Source organism: Mercenaria mercenaria, chromosome 12, assembly GCF_021730395.1.
Source record: "Mercenaria mercenaria strain notata chromosome 12, MADL_Memer_1, whole genome shotgun sequence".
NCBI lineage: Eukaryota > Metazoa > Mollusca > Bivalvia > Venerida > Veneridae > Mercenaria > Mercenaria mercenaria.
Window position 1 is genome coordinate 30,839,329 of NC_069372.1, and position 19,337 is coordinate 30,858,665.

General features: G+C 36.8%; 1 protein-coding gene across 1 annotated transcript in view; it reads left to right on the top strand.

Annotated features, from left to right (window-relative positions):
* The window catches only part of LOC123533207 (TBCC domain-containing protein 1-like), a 320,801-nt gene that overhangs the window by 285,330 nt on the left and 16,134 nt on the right, over positions 1 to 19,337 (top strand). Inside the window, exon 16 of the mRNA XM_053520503.1 lies at positions 14,450 to 14,586. Coding sequence (XP_053376478.1) covers positions 14,450 to 14,586 — 137 coding nt within the window. The remainder of the gene's footprint in view (positions 1 to 14,449; positions 14,587 to 19,337) is intronic.

Genomic DNA, 19,337 nt, shown 5'->3' on the forward strand with positions numbered 1-19,337 from the left:
TACCCGCCAAACATTTGTCAAAATAGGAGACGTCCGGAAAAAACTGTCACACGATATGCAGATATGACACTCGGAGCTTCACACAGGTGCTGTGTATTTGCCCGAGGCATGTATGCTGAGTTACGGTAATTAAAACAATTAAGAGACGATGTCAGACCGACTGAAGCACAAAAACAACAATTAGAGAGGTCTGCAAACTGGAAATCAGAATAAAAAGGGAGAGAAAATGTAATTTAGAACACAGTCTGCTGTTTATTAAATGGCCAGTAATTATCGGTAATTAGCGTGAACCTCGTGTCAGTTTTGTTGTTTGATCTCGGTTGGAGATAATACTCGATCTTTAATAAGTATCATAATATCTATGATTTTTAGCTCACCAGAGCCAAAGGCTCAGGGTGAGCTATTAGGATCAGTCACCGTCCGGCGTCTGGTGTCCGGCATCCATCCGTAAACTTTTACTTTAAATGACATCTCCTCATAAACCACTATGCCAATTTCATCCAAACTTCACAGGAATGTTCCTTGGGTGAAGCTCTACAAAAATTATTCAAAGAATTGAATTCCATGCAGAACTCTGGTTGCCATGGCAACCGAAAGGAAAAACTTTAAAAATCTTCTTCTCAAAAACCAGAATCCCTAGGGCTTAGATATTTGGTTTGAAGCATTGCCTAGTGGACCTCTACCAAGTTTGTTCAAATCAAGACCCTGGGGTCAAAATTGACCCCGCCCCAGGAGTCACTTGATTTTACATAGGAAAATCTTAAAAAATCTTCTTCTCAAAAACCAGAAGACCTAGAGCTTAGATATTTGACATGTAGCATTGCCTAATGGACCTCTACTAAAATTGTTCAAATCATGACCCCGGGGTCAAAATTGACCCCGCCCCAGGGGTCACTTGATTTTACATAGGAAAATCTTCAAAAAATTTCTCAAAATAAACCAGAAGGCCTAGAGCTTAAGATATTTGACATGTAGCATTGCCTAGTGGACCTCTACAAAATTTGTTCAAATCATGACCCCCGGGGTCAAAATTGACCCCACCCCAGGGGTCACTTGATTTTACATAGGAAAATCTTCAAAAAATTTCTAAAAATAAACCAGAAGGCCTAGAGCTTAGATATTTCACGTGTAGCATTACCTAGTGGACCTCTACAAAATTTATTCAAATCATGACCCCTGGGGTCAAATTGACCCCGCCCTATGGGGTTTCTTAATTGTACATAGAAAAATCTTCAAAATTTTCTAAACATAAACCAGAAGGCCTAGAGCTTAGATATTTGACATGTAGCATTGCCTAGTGGACCTCTACAAAATTTTGTTCAAATCATGACCCCTGGGGTCGAAATTGACCCCGCCCCAGGGGTCACTTGATTTTACATAGGAAAATCTTCAAGATTTTTCTAAAAATAAACCAGAAGGCCTAGATCTTAGATATTTGACATGTGGCATTGCCTCGTAGACTTCTACAAAATTAGTTCAAATCATGACCCCCCAGGGTCAAATTGACCCCGCCCCAAGGGGTTACTTGATTGTAAATAGAAAAATCTTCAAAATTTTCTAAAAAAAAAAAAAACCCAGAAGGCCTAGAGCTTAGATATTTGACATGTAGCATTGCCTAGTGGACCTCTACAAAAGTTGTTCAACTTTTGACACCCCCCCCCCCCCCCCCCCCCCCCCCCCAAATCGACAAATCGACCCCGCCCCTGGGGTTACTTGATTGTACATAGGGAAATCTTCATAAATTTGCTAAAAATAAACCAGAAGGCCTAGATCTTAGATATTTGATATGTAACATTGCCTAGTAGACTTCTACAAATTTTGTTCAAATCATGACCCCCGGGGGTAAAATTGGCCCTGCCCCAGGGCTTACTTGATTGTACATCGGAAAATCTTCCAAAAAATTTCTAAAAAGCGTCAGTTTGACATTTGAAACATGTAGCTCATATTTTGTTATCATAAGTCACTCATCTTTATTTATGTAATATATGTATATCAGCCAAAATCAGAAATACAAATATTATTACAAAAAGTCAAGGTCAACCTTAATAATTGAAGGTCAAATTTTATTTTCATTCAAAAATGTTACCTTTACTTTTTCTAATCTATATAATATGTCTTCACATTATTAGTCACTGAAGTTAATTCCTTTTAATGCTTGTATGTCAGGCAAAGTCAGCAGTGCAGATGTAATCCCAAAACTGCCAAGGGTAAAGCTAATATCAAAGGTCAAAGGTCATATTTGTGTGAAAAATCGCATGAATAGCTTCCTGTTTATAAAGTAACAGTTACCTTTTTTATGTCCCACAATGTCAGTAATAAAAATATAGTCTGGAATGAGTCAAGTTAAAATGTGATATTAAGGGTCAAAGGTCATTTTCAAGTGAAAGAATGAAGAAAATTGGTCTTTAACTTTTCTCTTTGTTGATAATATCTTGTCGATATTAGTCAATGGTATCAGTTCATTTTAATGTAGAAATGTTAGGCGATGTCTGGTATGCACTTATAATTTCAAAACATTCAAGGTCCACCATAATGTCAAAGGTTAAAAAAAGCAAGGTCAGCATATCCGAGTAAGTCAAAAGCAAACCTATTATCAAAGGTCAAATTTGTGTAAAAATTCGCAAAAAAACAGCATTTTTGCAATGATTTTTCTTTATTGTTTTAGGGTATTTTTGTCACTACTAGTGAAACTGATCATTATTCATTTTAACGTATATACAGTCGACATCGTACTTGCGACCACCTCTATTAAGCGATTTTTGTATTAAACGACCGGTCAAAATCCCTCCCGAACGTTTTCAGTACATAAATTCGTTCCATTAAACGACGTTTTTATTAAACGACTAGCGACCACATTAATGTAGTCCCGACAGGTAAAATATTCGACAAAAGTATCTATTAAGCAACCGGGTACCAAATTGTACCGGGCATTTCTTGGCCTGTGTAATTAGCGAGTACGTTTTGCACGTGACTGAATGCATTCAACCTTTGTATCAGTCGAACTGACAAACAATCCAGCTATAATTTTCATGTTTTTTTTTGACTTCACGACCATGTTAAAACAGATTTTGAAATCATACATGTATGTTCATAACAAATACAGTTACATTAACAGTTAAAATAACTTTTCGTTTCATCTGACTGAAATTCATTAAGAGACCATTCCATTAAGAGACCACTTCTTAGCAGTCCCTTGGGTGGTCTCTTAATACAATGGCGACTGTATAACCAAAGAAGTATAAAATACACAGAATGGCAACTGGCTGTAATCTCGCGCGATCTTGTGTCTGAGCGTGAATCGGCGTTATCTTAGTAAAAAGCAAACATCGGCGAGCATGGAGTTACAATCTATACCTTTAAAACTACATTTAAAATACATGTTAACTTCTAAGACAACATTAGTTTAATGTGAAATAGTCTTAAGACACAAAGTATACGTTTCTTGCGATCAAAAGAAGCGTGGTCATATAGTGATAATTAATTTACTGATGAATAATTGCTTTCTCATACAAAATGGCGCGTAGAGAAAGTGTCACTTCCGGTAAACGAGATCTCATTCAGTTATCACGGGATGTTGGCGAGATTTGCTCAATATGCCTTTCAATTTGCTGATCTATTTATTTTTATAGCTCTTTGATATAACAGACAATATCACTGTTGAAATAACAATGAAAAATTGGTCAAGGTCAAACCTGACATTAAAGGTCAAAGGTCATTTTCATGTAAAAAATTCAAAATACAACATATTTATTTTTTTCTTCGTTAAAAATTATCTTGTCATTTTTTTTTTTTTTTTGAAAATAATTCTTATGTATATTTGTAAGGCAATGTCAGCAATGCAGATCTTATTCAAAAACAGTGATTGGTAAAGCTTATATCAAAGGTAAAAGGTCAAATTTGTGTGAAAGATCGCAAAAATAGTATTTTTGCAATAGTTTTCATTGTTAAAAGATAGTTTGTCATTAATAGTATCTTGAAGTTTCATATATATATATATGGGTCTACAAAGAAGATATCATCAGACATAAGTCTAGATCAGCCCTGATGTTAAAAGTTCAAATTCATTTTCGGGTAAAAATTCAAAAGATTGCACTGTTATTTTATTTCTTTGTTCAGAAATATCTTTTCATTATAACTTGATGTTAATTCATTTTTAGCTCACCTGTCACAAAGTGACAAGGTGAGCTTTTGTGATCGTGCGGTATCCGGCGTCCGTCCGTCCGTCCGTAAACTTTTGCTTGTGACCACTCTAGAGGTCACATTTTTCATGGGATCTTTATGAAAGTTGGTCAGAATGTTCATCTTGATGATATCTAGGTCAAGTTCGAAACTGGGTCACGTGCCTTCAAAAACTAGGTCAGTAGATCTAAAAATAGAAAAACCTTGTGACCACTCTAGAGGTCACATTTTTAGCTCACCTGTCACAAAGTGACAAGGTGAGCTTTTGTGATCGCGCAGTGTCCGCCGTCTGTGCGTCCGTCCGTCCGTAAACTTTTGCTTGTGACCACTCTAGAGGTCACATTTTTCATGGGATCTTTATGAAAGTTGGTCAGAATGTTCATCTTGATGATATCTAGGTCAAGTTTGAAACTGGGTCACGTGCGGTCAAAATCTAGGTCAGTAGGTCTAAAAATAGAAAAACCTTGTGACTACTCTAGATGTCACATTTTTCATGGGATCTTCATGAAAGTTGGTCAGAATGTTCATCTTGATGATATCTAGGTCAAGTTCGAAACTGGGTCACGTGCAGTCAACAACTAGGTCAGTAGGTCTAAAAATGGAAAAACCTTGTGACCACTCTAGAGGTCACATTTTTCATGGGATCTTTATGAAAGTTGGTCAGAATGTTCATCTTGATGATATCTAGGTCAAGTTCGAAACTGGGTCACATGCCTTCAAAAACTAGGTCAGTAGGTCTAAAAATAGAAAAACCTTGTGACCTCTCTAGAGGCTATATATTTCAAAAGATCTCCATGAAAATTTGTCAGAACGTTCACCTTGATGATATCTAGGCCAAGTTCGAAACTCGGTCACGTGCCATCAAAAACTAGGTCAGTAGGTCAAATAATAGAAAAACCTTGTGACCTCTCTAAAGGCCATATTTTTCATGGGATCTGTATGAAAGTTGGTCTGAATGTTCATCTTGATGATATCTAGGTCAAGTTCAAAACTGGGTCATGTGCTGTCAAAAACTAGGTCAGTAGGTCTAAAAATAGAAAAACCTTGTGACCTCTCTAGAGGCCATATATTTCATGACATCTTCATGAAAATTGGTCAGAACGTTCACCTTGATGATATCTAGGTCAAGTTCGAAAGTGGGTCACATGCCATCAAAAACTAGGTCAGTAGGTCAAATAATAGAAAAACCTTGTGACCACTCTAGAGGCCATACTTTTCATGGGATCTGTATGAAAGTTAATCTGAATGTTCATCTTGATGATATCTAGGTCAAGTTCGAAAGTGGGTCACGTGCCATCAAAAACTAGGTCAGTAGGTCAAATAATAGAAAAACCTTGTGACCTCTCTAAAGGCCATATTTTTCATTGGATCTGTATGAAAATTGGTCTGAATGTTCATTTTGATGATATCTAGGTCAAGTTCGAAACAGGGTCATGTGCGGTCAAAAACTAGGTCAGTAGGTCTAAAAATAGAAAAACCTTGTGACCTCTCTAGAGGCCATACTTGTGAATGGATCTCCATAAAAATTGGTCAGAACGTTCACATTGGTGATATCTAGGTCAAGTTTGAAACTGGGTCACGTGCCATAAAAAACTAGGTCAGTAGGTCAAATAATAAAAAACCTTGTGACCTCTCTAGAGGCCATACTTTTCATGGGATCTGTATGAAAGTTGGTCTGAATGTTCATCTTGATGATATCTAGGTCAAGTTTGAAACTGAGTCAACTGCGGTAAAAAACTAGGTCAGTAGGTCTAAATTATTAAAGTCTTTTGACCTCTCTAGAGGCCATATTTTTCAATGGATCTTCATGAAAATTGATCTGAATGTTCACCTTGATGATATCTAGGTCAGTTTTGAAACTGGGTCATGTTCGGTCAAAAACTAGGCCAGTAGGTATAAAAATAGAAAAACCTTGTGACCTCTCTAGAGGTCATATTTTTCATGAGATCTAAACAGGGTCGCTTACCTTCGAAAACTAGGTCAATAGGTCAAATAATAGAAAAACCTAGAGACTATATTTTTCAATGGATCTTCATGAAAATTGGTCAGAATTTTTATCTTGATAATATCTAGGTCAAGTTCAAAACTGGGTCACATGAGCTCAAAAACTAGGTCACTATGTCAAATAATAGAAAAAACGACGTCATACTCAAAACTGGGTCATGTGGGAAGAGGTGAGCGATTCGGGATTATCATGGTCCTCTTGTTCATGGGATCTTTATGAAAGTTGGTCAGAATGTTCATCTTGATGATATCTAGGTCAAGTTTGAAACTGGGTCACGTGCCTTCAAAAACTAGGTCAGTAGGTCTAAAAATAGAAAAACCTTGTGACCTCTATAGAGGCCATATATTTCACAAGATCTTCATGAAAATTGGTCAGAATGTTCACCTTGATGATATCTAGGTCAAGTTTGAAACTTGGTCACGTGCCATCAAAAACTAGGTCAGTAGGTCAAATAATAGAAAAACCTTGTGACCTCTCTAAAGGCCACATTTTTCATGGGATCTGTATGAAAGTTGGTCTGAATGTTCATCTTGATGACATCTAGGTCAAGTTCGAAACTGGGTCACGTGCGGTCAAAAACTAGGTCAGTAGGTCTAAAAATAGAAAAACCTTGTGACCTCTCTAGAGGCCATATATTTCATGAGATCTTCATGAAAATTGGTCAGAATGTTCACCTTGATGATATCTAGGTCAAGTTCGAAAGTGGGTCACGTGCTATCAAAAACTAGGTCAGTAGGTCAAATAATACAAAAACCTTGTGACCTCTCTAGAGGCCATATTTTTCATGGGATCTGTATGAAAGTTGGTCTGAATGTTCATCTTGATGATATCTAGGTCAGATTCGAAAGTGGGTTACGTGCCATCAAAAACTAGGTCAGTAGGTCAAATAATAGAAAAACCTTGTGACCTCTCTCAAGGCCATCTTTTTCATGGGATCTGTATGAAAGTTGGTCTGAATGTTCATCTTGATGATATCTAGGTCAAGTTCGAAACAAGGTCATGTGCGGTCAAAAACTAGGTCAGTAGGTCTTAAAATAGAAAAACCTTGTGACCTCTCTAGAGGCCATACTTGTGAATGGATCTCCATAAAAATTGGTGAGAATGTTCACCTTGATGATATCTAGGTCAAGTTTGAAACTGGGTCACGTGCCTTAAAAAACTAGGTCAGTAGGTCAAATAATAAAAAACCTTGTGACCTCTCTAGAGGCCATACTTTTCATGGGATCTGTATGAAAGTTGGTCTGAATGTTCATCTTGATGATATCTAGGTCAAGTTTGAAACTGGATCAACTGCGGTCAAAAACTAGGTCAGTAGGTCTAAAATTATTAAAATCTTTTGACCTCTCTAGAGGCCATATTTTTCAATGGATCTTCATGAAAATTGATCTGAATGTTCACCTTGATGATATCTAGGTCAGTTTCGAAACTGGGTCATGTGTGGTCAAAAACTAGGCCAGTAGGTATAAAAATAGAAAAACCTTGTGACCTCTCTGGAGGCCAAATTTTTCATGAGATCTTCATGAAAATTAGTGAGAATGTTCACCTTGATGATATCTAGGTAAAGTGCAAAACAGGGTCACGTACCTTTGAAAACTAGGTCAATAGGTCAAATAATAGGAAAACCTTGTGACCTCTCTAGAGACCATATTTTTCAATGGATCTTCTTGAAAATTGGTCAGAATTTTTATCTTGATAATATCTAGGTCAAGTTCAAAACTGGGTCACATGAGCTCAAAAACTAGGTCACTATGTCAAATAATAGAAAAAACGACGTCATACTCAAAACTGGGTCATGTGGGAAGAGGTGAGCAATTCAGGACCATCATGGTCCTCTTGTTATGTTAACCTTTACTTACTTACTTACTGCGTTTCATCTTCTTATGGCCGTTTTATATCTTAAGATTAGGTGCGGCAATGAACTGCACTGTATTCTGCAGGTCGCTGGCATCTCCCCACAGATTGGTCTCAAATTGGATGTCTGTGGGCCAAACTTTCTGGCGTGCTTCTTCCAGATAGGAACAGCTCTGCAGAATGTGGAATGGTGTTTGTTCCTCTGATCCGCACTGACATTTAACTGTCTCTGCAACACCCAGCTTCTTGATATGTTTTCTCAGGCCAATGTCTCCAATGCACAGACGTAGGATAGTTGTTTGACTGTGCCTGATTAGCTTGTGTAGACTGTCACAATTGGGCAGGTAGCCTCCAGTGTTCTTCCAGTCTGACGCAAAGCTGTTCTTCAGCAGAGTCTGAGCTAGCTTCTCTGTATGAAGTTGGAGGTTGGGGCTGTATTTGCTTGGTTGCTTCCTTTGCAAGTTTGTCCGCAGCTTCATTTCCGGCTATGCCCACATGTGCAGGAATGTATTGAAATGCTACATGATTGTTCTCAGACAGGAGATTGATGTTTTCCAGCAGATGTCTCATTAAGATGTCTGATGGACCTGCTGAGAGAGCCTAAAGAACTGACTTGGAGTCTGTTAGGAAAAAAACGAGATTTTGTCCCTTTTCTCCTCACTCATACAGTTGTAGTGTGGCTGATGTGAGGGGCATGCATCTCAGCTCTGAAGTTGGAGCATCTCTGGTCGACTGGATGAGAGAGTGTGAGAATAGGACTGTCTGGAAATTTGATGTAGGCACCACTCCCAGCATTCTGAACTGCTTTTTCCACTGATCCATCGGTATATGCTTGGAAACAGAGTGTGCTGGATAGCGGTCATTGATAATTTCTAGATTAAGAGGTTGTTGGTGAGCCTCATGTTGTTTTCCCCTTTCTTCTCCTGGCACCTCCAGTCTGATCTTGGGAGCACATTGTCTAGGAACCCATTTATCGGGCACAAGCGGCTCTGCCTCTGTCCAGTGCTGCTGCTTTCCCTTTTTGCAGTTCTTTGAAGATATGGTTGAGACTGTCGTTTCAGTCTGTTCTTGGTTCTGTTCTCGAGTTCTGAGTGGAGTTGGTGTGATGGTAGTCTCTTTGCCTTCTCTGCCTGCACAAGGGCTTTGTACTCTCGTCTTGTCTCTAATGGCTCAGGGTTGGATGTCTTTTCCATTTCTTTTATTGTTGTTTTCTTTGCTCTGGATGCGTACTCTGTTATGGGCCGTACGGTGTCTGTGCAGACTTGCCGTAGAATCTTTTCATTTGCTCTCAAACTTGTTCCAGCCAGTTTTTTTTTTTCATAATGGCGAGTTTCTTGAAGACCCACTTCTTTGACCCTTAATGTTAGGTTTGACCATGACTAATTTTTCATTATTAACCCTTACCCTGCTAAATTTCTAAAATGGACTGGTCATTCATTCAATTTGGACAGCATCACTTACAATTCAAAGGGGTGTTCACTGAAAATTTACTGACTGAATAACGAACAGTGCAGACCATGATCAGCCTGCAGGTTGATCTTGGTCTGCACTGGTCGCAAAGGCAAATACACTTACCACTTCAGGCTAAGGGTTAAGGAAGAATGATATCATTTGTTATATATACTTTAAAATGAATAATGATCAGTTATAAGTTTTGGCAAAAATACTCTAAAAAAATAAATTAAAACCATTGCAAAAAGGCTGTTTTTGCAAATTTTCACACAAATTTGACCCTTGACCTTTGATAATAGGTTTGGCTTTGACTCATTGGGATTAGACCTGCATTGCTGACATTGCTTTACATTTATACTTTGAAATAAATTGCTAACAACGAATTATAACAACAACCTATTTTTAGCTCACCTGAGCACAAAGTGCTCAAAGGTGAGCTTTTGTGATCGCCCTGTGTCCATCGTCGTCCATCCATCGTTAGTCGTCAATAATTTAACTGTTAGCACTCTAGAGGTCACAATTTTGGCCGAATCTTAATGAAACTTGGTCAGAATGTTACCCTTAATAAAATCTTGGACGAGTTATACTTTGAATACATGTGCTACAAAGAAGTTAGTCAAACAACAAACTAAGTTTTCAGCTCTACTGAGCAGCAAGAAAGGTCAGAAGTTACTTAGAACTTTTGTACGAGTCCAATGTGTCATCGGTCAACCAGTCATCTAGTCATCAATAGATAAACTTGTTACACTCTAGAGGTCACAATTTTGGCCGAATCTTAATGAAACTTGGTCAGAATGTTACCCTTAATAAAATCTTGGACGAGTTCAATATTGAGTCATGTGGGGTCAAAAACTAGGTCACCAGGTCAAATCAAAGGAAAAGCTTGTTAACACTCTAGAGGCAGTCTAAAGGAAACTTGGTCAGAATGTTACTCTCTATGAAATTTTGTACGAGTTTAATATTTGGTCATCTGGGGTCAAACACTAGGTCACCAGGTCAAATCAAAGGAAAAGCTTGTTAACACTCTAGAGGTCACAATTTTGGCCCAATCTTAATGAAACTTAGTCAGAATGTTACTCTCAATAAAATCTTGGATGAGTTTGATATAAGGTCATCTGGGGTCAAAAACTAGGTCACCAGGTCAAATCATAGGAAAAGCTTGTAACATTCTAGAAGTCACAATTTGACCATTTAATGAAACTTAGTCAGAATGTTACTCTCGAAAATTCTAGGACAGTTTGATATTGGGTCATCTGGGTCAAAAATAGGTCACCAGGTCAAATCAAAGGAAAAGCTTTTAACATTAGAGGTCACATTTTGGCCAATCTTAATGAACCTTTGTCAATGTTACTCATAAATCTGGATGGTCGATATGGGTCTTAGAGGTCAAATAGCCCAGTCAATCAATAGGGCACATTATGACATATCTATGAATTAATCGAATGTTAATTGAGGTTCAAGTCCAATGAATCTGGGTCATGTGGTAGTAATGGTCCAAAAATCAAAGGAAAAGCTTGTTTAACATGTAGAGGCCACATTTATGACTTATCTTAATGAAACTTGGTCAGAAGTTGTCTGAGATTATAGTCATATGATTGTTCTTAGGGTCAAACAGGTTCTGGTCAATCAAAGGAATGTTACATTAGAGGCCATAGAATTCTTATGAATTAGTCAGATGTTAATTGGTCTTAGTCAAATCGATGGTATTGGGTCAAACTGGTCACTGGTCAAATCAAAGGAAAAGCTAGTTAACTCTTTAGAGGCCACATTTATGACCATATCTTAATGAAACCTGGTCAGAATATTAATCTTGATGATCTTTAGGTCAGGTGAGCGATACAGGGCCTTCATAGCCCTCTTGTTGAACAAAGTAATGAGTAAGTATGCTACATTTTGATCTTTTACACAAAAATGACCCCTGACCTTTTTTTCTTCCATGACATTGTCTAACATATAAAGTAAAATGGAACAATGATCAGTTACTAAAATGATAAAACAAATACTTTTAAACAATAAAAATTATTACAAGTAGGTGATATTATTGCAACATTTTACTCACTTTTTTGACCTTTGATATTATGGTTGACCGTGAATGTTTTGAAATTATATATGCATACCAGACATTGCCTACCATTTATACATTAAAATGAACTGAAATTATTGACTAATATCGACAAGATATTATTAACAAAGAGAAAAGTTAAAAGAGCTATTTTTTTTCTTCTTTTACCTAAAAAAATGACCTTTGACCCTTAATATCACATTTGAACTAAAAATGTCTGATTTCATACGATATCTTTATTACCGGCTTTGTGGGACATAAATACATTAAAATAAATCAGGAGCAATTCCTAATAATGATTAAAACAAATCTGTTATATTTCAAACAGGAATCTATTTTTACGATTTTTTCACACAAATTTGACCTTTGACCTTTGATATTAGCTTTACCCTTGGCAGTTTTGGGGTTACATCTGCAATGCTGACTTTGCCTGACATACAAACATTAAAACAAATTAACTTCAGTGACTAATAATGTGAAGAAATATTAAACAGGCTAGATAAAGTAAAGGTAACATTTTTCACATTTTTGCATGAAAATGAACTTTGACCTGCAATTATTAGCGTTGACCTTGACATTTTGCAATAAGATTTGCATTTCTGACTTTGGCTGATATATATACATTACATAAATAAAGATAAGTGACTTATGATAACAAAATATTTTTTAAGAATAATAATTTCAAATATGCCAATTTTTGTGATTTTTACATAAATTTGAACTTTGACCTTGAATATTCGGTTTGCCCTTCATTCCTTTTTGATGAATTTTTAGCTCACCTGAGCACAAAGTGCTCAAGGTGAGCTTTTGTGATCGCCCTGTGTCCGTCGTCTGTCCATCCGTCGTCAACAATTTGACTGTTTACACTCTAGAGGTCACAATTTTGGCCTAATCTTTACGAAACTTGGTCAGAATGTTACCCTCAATAAAATCTTGGACGAGTTCGATATTGGGTCATCTCGGATCAAAAACTAGGTCACCAGGTCAAATAAAATGAAAAGCTTGTTAACACTCTAGAGGTCACAATTTTGGCCCAATCATAATGAAACTTTGTCAGAATGTTACCCTCAATAAACTCTTGGACAAGTTTGATATTGGGTCATCTGGGATCAAAAACTAGGTCACCAGGTCAAATCAAAGGAGAAGCTTGTTAATACTCTAAAAGTCACAATTTTGACCCAATCTTAATGAAACTTTGTCAGAATGTTACCCTCAATTAAATCTTGGATGAGTTTGATATTGGGTCATCTGGGATCAAAAACTAGGTCACCAGGTCAAATCAAAGGAGAAGCTTGTTAACACTCTAGAAGTCACAATTTTGGCCCAATCTTAATGAAACTCGGTCAGAATGTTATTCTTAATAAAATCTTGGATGAGTTTAATATTGGTCATCTGGGGTCAAAAACTAGGTCACCAGGTCAAATCAAAGGAAAAGCTTGTTAACACCCTAGAGGTTACAATTTTGGCCCAATCTTAATGAAACTTGGTCAGAATTTTACCCTCAATAAAATCTTGGACAAGTTTGATATTGGGTCATCTAGGGTCAAAAACTAGGTCACCAGGTCAAATCAAAGGAAAGGAGAGGCCACATTTATGACTGTATCTTCATGAATCTTGGTCAGAATGTTAATTTTGATGATTTCCAGGTCCAGTTTGAATCTGGGTCATTTAGGATAAAAAACTAGGTCACCAGGTTAAATCAAAGGAAAAGCTAGTTAACACTGTAGAGGCCACATTTATGACCATATCTTAATGAAACTTTGTCAGAATGTTAATCTTGATGATCTATAGGTCAGTTTCTAATCTGGGTCAGGTGGGGTCAAAAACTAGGTCACTAGTTCAGATCAAAGTAAAAGCTTGTTAACACTCTAGAGGCCACATTTAATGTGACTATATCTTCATGAATCTTAGTCAGAATGTTAATCTTGATGTTCTTTAGGTCAAGTTCGAATCTGGGTCATGTGGGGTCAAAAACTAGGTCACCAAGTCAGATCAAAGGAAAAGTTAATTAACTCTTTAGAGGCTACATTTATAACCATATCTTAATTAAACTTGGTCAGAATGTTAATCTTGATGATCTTTAGGTCAGTAGGTCAGGTGAGCTATACAGGGCCTTCATGGCCCTCTTGTTCATTGCTGTCATTGTTTGACATATATACCTTTACTGACAATCAGATAGTTACTGGAATTAAACAGTGAAAACCCTGGTAGACGTAAATTTTACCCTACCCCCTAATATTTTTACAACTGAGTTTTACCTACTCTATCAGGTCCCCTATCACAAACATAAGTGAACAAAATATAGATAGACACGGCTTTGACACTTAAGAAATGGGTTTTCATGGAGGATATGAAATACTGTTTCCAAAAAGGTATAAAATTCTTTTGGCCTCAGTTGTTGCAATAAAAGTCCGTGAGCTCTCGGACCATATGGTATGCGTTCTGGTCACTGTTGTCGATTGTTTCCGCTTAATAACTTCAGTAAGGAATAAAGTATTGGGATCAAACTTGGAATTTAGGAAGCTTGCATGGAGACCATGGTTTTAGATGTATTTTGGGTTGCTTGGGTCAAGGTCAGGATCATTGTTACTAAAAATAGGAAAGTGGTTTTCTCTTTATAGCTTCAGTTAGGAATGAGGTAAGCAGTCCAAACCTGGTAAATAGTTAGCTTTTATAGAGAAAAAATGTTTTCGTTTCATTTTGGGTAGGTTGAGTCAGGGTCATTGCTCCAAAAAATAGAAAAATGGTTTTCGAGCAGTAATTTAGTAAGGAATGTGTAGCTTTCAAAGAGAATGAAATTCAGTTACATTTAAGGGCTTTTTATAGGCAGATAATGCTTCTTCAAGGGTAAAACCTTTAATCCATTTGATGGGGGATAACATTTTGTTTGTCTGTTGCAGCTCTTGTACTCTCTGCACATTACATCTGTTGACGCCAAATCCCCCAGTGATACTCAGCGGCAATGACTCTATACAGCTGGCACCTTATCATACATTCTACCCAAAACTAGAGGAACATATGTCAGAAATTGGTGTTGGTAAGGAATCATACTTTGATTTGTCTGTTTTTAGCTCACCTTAGCAATGCTCAGGTGAGTTATTGTGAGTGCTCGATGTCCAGCGTCTGTCATCTGTCTGTCTGTCTGTCTGTTTGTCATTTGATAGAGGCTGTGTTTTTCAATTGATCTTCATGAAATTTAGTCAGAATGATTGCCTTGATAAATTCTAGGTCAAGTTTGAATATGGGTCATCTGGGTTCAAAAACTAGGTCACTAGGAAAAATCAAAGAAAAACCTTTTGTATGTGATAGAGGCTGCATTTTTCAATTGATCTTCATGAAATTCGATCAGAATAATTGCCTTGATGCAATCTAGGTTGAGCCAAAATATGGGTCATCTGGGATCAAAAAGTAGGTCACTAGGTCAAATCAAAGAAAAACCTTGTGTAAGTGATAGAGGCTGTATTTTTCACTTGATCTTCATGAAATCAAATCAGAATGAATGCTATGATGAAATCTAGGTCGAGTTCAAATATGGGTCATCTAGGGTCAAAAAGTAGGTCACTAGGTTAAATTAAAGAAAAACCTTGTGTATGCTATAGAGGCTGTATTTTTCAATTGATCTTCATGAAATCAAATCAGAATAATTGCCTTGATGAAATCTAGGTCAGATTCGAATATGGGTGATCTGGGGTCAAAAAGTAGGTCACTAGGTCAAATCAAAGAAAAACCTTTGTATGCGATAGAGGCTGTATTTTTCAATTGATCTTCTTGAAATCAAATCAGAATGATTGCCTTGATGAAATCGAGGTCAAGTTCTAATATGGGTCATCTGGGGTCAAAAACAGGTCACTAGGTCAAACCAAAGAAGAACATTGTGTATGCGATAGAAGCTGTAGTTTTCAATTGATCTTCATAAAATTTGGTCAGAATGATTGCCTTGATGAATTCTAGATTGAGTTCGAATATGAGTCATCTGGGGTCAAAAACTAGGTCACTAGGTCAAACCAAAGAAGAACATTGTGTATGCGATAGAGGCTGTATTTTTCAATTGATCTTCTTGAAATCAAATCAGAATGATTGCCTTGATGAAATCGAGGTCAAGTTCTAATATGGGTCATCTGGGGTCAAAAACAGGTCACTAGGTCAAACCAAAGAAGAACATTGTGTATGCGATAGAAGCTGTAGTTTTCAATTGATCTTCATAAAATTTGGTCAGAATGATTGCCTTGATGAATTCTAGATTAAGTTCAAATATGAGTCATCTGGGGTCAAAAACTAGGTCAAATCAAAGAAGAACATTGTGTATGCGATAGAAGCTGTAGTTTTCAATTGATCTTCATAAAATTTGGTCAGAATGATGAAATCTGGGTCGATTTCGAATATGGGTCATCTGGGGTCAAAAAGTAGGTCACTAGGTCAAATCAAAGAAAACCCTTGTCACGGGGGAGGAACTGTTACACGAGACTCGGTTGTGGAGGATATCATGTTACAGATTTAGGATGCTACTGTTACAGTATTCCTGGATAACGTTACAGCATTCGGAGGATAAAAATCACTGTCGGTGTTTTGTTTGCCAAAACAATAGTAAATATTTATCTCTTTTTTGCAAAAGTAAAAACTGTTTTTCTAGATCATTGGTATGCACGTCTGCTGAGACATGGTTTAACACGTGAAACACAGTATATTGATGTCTATCAAGCGTTTAATGACAAAATCCAAAATTTTGATAGAAAATTATCTAAAAGAAGTTGATTAAAATATGTTTCAACCATATTTTATGCTCATTTGCATCGATAAAGACCCTCTTTAGGCATGCAGTTATAATACCAGGTAGAAAAATCAATGTTGGTCTAATTTTTCATGGTTTTATAGAATGTTACAGTTGTGGGGTGCTTCTTCTGGATGTGTTACAGATTTAGGATGATACTTTTTGGAATACATTTTGACAATATACAATACCAGGATAGCAAATAAAATTTAGATATTATGAATTATGAGGGATTTTTTTGTAAGATATAACAAATATATTATACCAAGTGCATTTTTTCTAATTTCGAAATTCTAAATCTGATTCAACAGCTATATATAATAAGATAGTATATAAACATTTTCAATGGAAAGCCAGTGTTCTATATCTAATGTATATGATACCATATTCTTGCCTACCTAGCGGGGAAAGTATACATTTATCCGAGCACGCGCCGGGGATAGATATTCCTGTCTTTCCCTAGGGAAAAACCTTGTCTAAAATAGCATGCACTAAGGTGACATCACATAGTAATGGTACCATTGTGACGTCATAAACTTTATAAATAATGTCAGGAAATACCCAAACCTATTTGTCTCCACGATCTATTTTGAACATGATAGGCAAGAAAAATGATCTAACATGTCTGCCTGTGTAAGACAGCTGTTTTCCCTACCCTCGGGACATCATGGATAAAAAACCTCGCTAACGCTCGGTTTTCCATTCCACACTGTCCCTCGGGTAGGGAAAACCCCGTCTTACACAGGCAGGCATGTAAGATCCTTATAATCACCAATTCGCATTGAATCGTCGTTCGCACTTTACTAAGCTGTTCTTTCATAAATAGTACCTGTTTATGCAACATGTATTAAGCTAGCAAATGATGTGTCCTAGCTTCAGAAGAGCTTGGCAATGCGTGTCTTTATCAATGATTTCGATTACTAATAAGCTTAAAAGAAAATATCCTCTCGGAATCGGTAATGGAAAACTTAAGAAATTAATTGGCTTTTCTCACGACAACTCGCACATGTGCAATAAAACTTTATTTCAAATAACAAAATATTCTTTTTTTTTTGTTAAACATGTATACGTGTTTACTGTTGGAACAACCATCGAATCATAGTCTGCTTGCAGGCGCGTAGCTGCCTACAAGCAGATATGCATCTGCGCAATGAAGATTTGGCAAGCATGCACAATCAAATAGGCTAATCTGAAGTATTGAATCTGTTTGGTCATAATTAGGAGCCTAAATCATTTAACAGAAGATTTTATACGCAATTCAAAGTTAAAATGTATAATGTTTCAGGATTTTCATCTAAAAGTATATGCGTCTTTGTCCTTGTGTGTATGACGGTGTCAAGGGCTTTTCAGGACTGTGCGCCATTAGAAGGCATGTTTCAGGACTGTATGCATTGCGTAAACGCGACCACGAGCACATTAAATCGGGTTGTTCAAAAATTAGGAGTTTACTTCTAAACATAGTAACTCACTCTCTTTAGATTTGAACAAAAGTAATGTATCTATGTGAATATAAATAAATACACACTTAAAACATTTTTCGATTTCGCTCTGCGATATCTTTGGTGATTTATTTAGCGGTTATGGAAAAACATTTAACAACCGATGTATTTAGAGATTGTTCAAACGATCGGTCAATTTGCATGGAAAAGGGATGGGAGATTTGCTCTGCATAACTTGTATCATCAACTGTTCATCATATGTGATTCTTGACATATCACAACCAACATCTTCTCCCGTTAGGTGGACTTTCCTGTGTTTTTAAACGTCGTTACAGCAACGCAACTCTAGTACATGTCTGACTGCCTCAAATGACAAAATAAATGTTGTTAAGCAGTATTTACATCTAACAACAGAACCCTGAAGAAGGAAAAAGTATCATCCTAAATCTGTAACACATTCAAAAGCAGCACCCCACAACTGTAACATATCCTGCTAAACTGCAATATTCTATAAAACCACGAAATATTAGATCAAAAGTAATTTTTCTACCTGGTTTTATAAGTCCATGCCTGAAGAGGGTTTTAATAAATGCAAATTTGCATGAAATATGGTTGGAATATCTTTTAATCAATTTCTTTTAGATATTTTTCTATCAAAATTTCAATTTTTTTTCATAAAACGCTTGACTGACGTCAATATACTGTGTTTCGCAGGTTAAGCCATGTCTCAACAGACGTGCATATCACTGATCTAGAAAAACAATATTTATTTTTGGAAAAAGAGATAAATCTTTACCACATCTTTGGCAAACAAAATACTGACAGCTATTATTATCCTCCGAATGCTGTAACGTTATCCAGGAATACTGTAACAGAAGCATCCTAAATCTGTAACATGATATCCTCCACAACCGAGTCTCGTGTAACAGTTCCTCCCCCGTGCTTGTGTATCTGATAGAGTCTGTATTTTTCAATTGATCTTCATGAAATTTGGTCGGAATGATTGCCTTGATGAAATCTAATCTAGGTCAAGTTTGAATTTGGGATACTGGGGTCAAAAACTAGGTCACAGGTCATATCAAAGAAAATACTTGTTTAAACTCAAGAGACCACATTTTTGGTCCAGTCCTAATGAAAATTGGCCAGAATATTTGTTTCCATGAAATCACTAGGTCAGACATGTTTACACTGATATGACCTATCTCAGGTGAGCAACCTAGGGCCATCTTGGCCCTCTTGTTATGGCTTACAGGCTATCAGACAATGACCATATATATTTACCTCACTGAGCACTGTGCTCAGGTGAGCTATTTGTAATCACTGTGTCCAGCATCTGCCGTCATGCGATGTCCTTCATCAAAAGTTTGACTGTTAACACTTTATTTTGGCCTAATCGTAATGAAACTTGGTCAGAATGTTACCCTCAATAAAACCTCCAAAGAGTTGTTACCAGGTCATCTGGGATCCAAAACTAGGTCAGTAGGTCAAATCATAGAAAATACTTGTTGACACTTTATAGAGGCCACATTTTTTACTTCATCGCCTTATTTCCATTTTTGGCAAAACTGAGGTTTTAGTGCC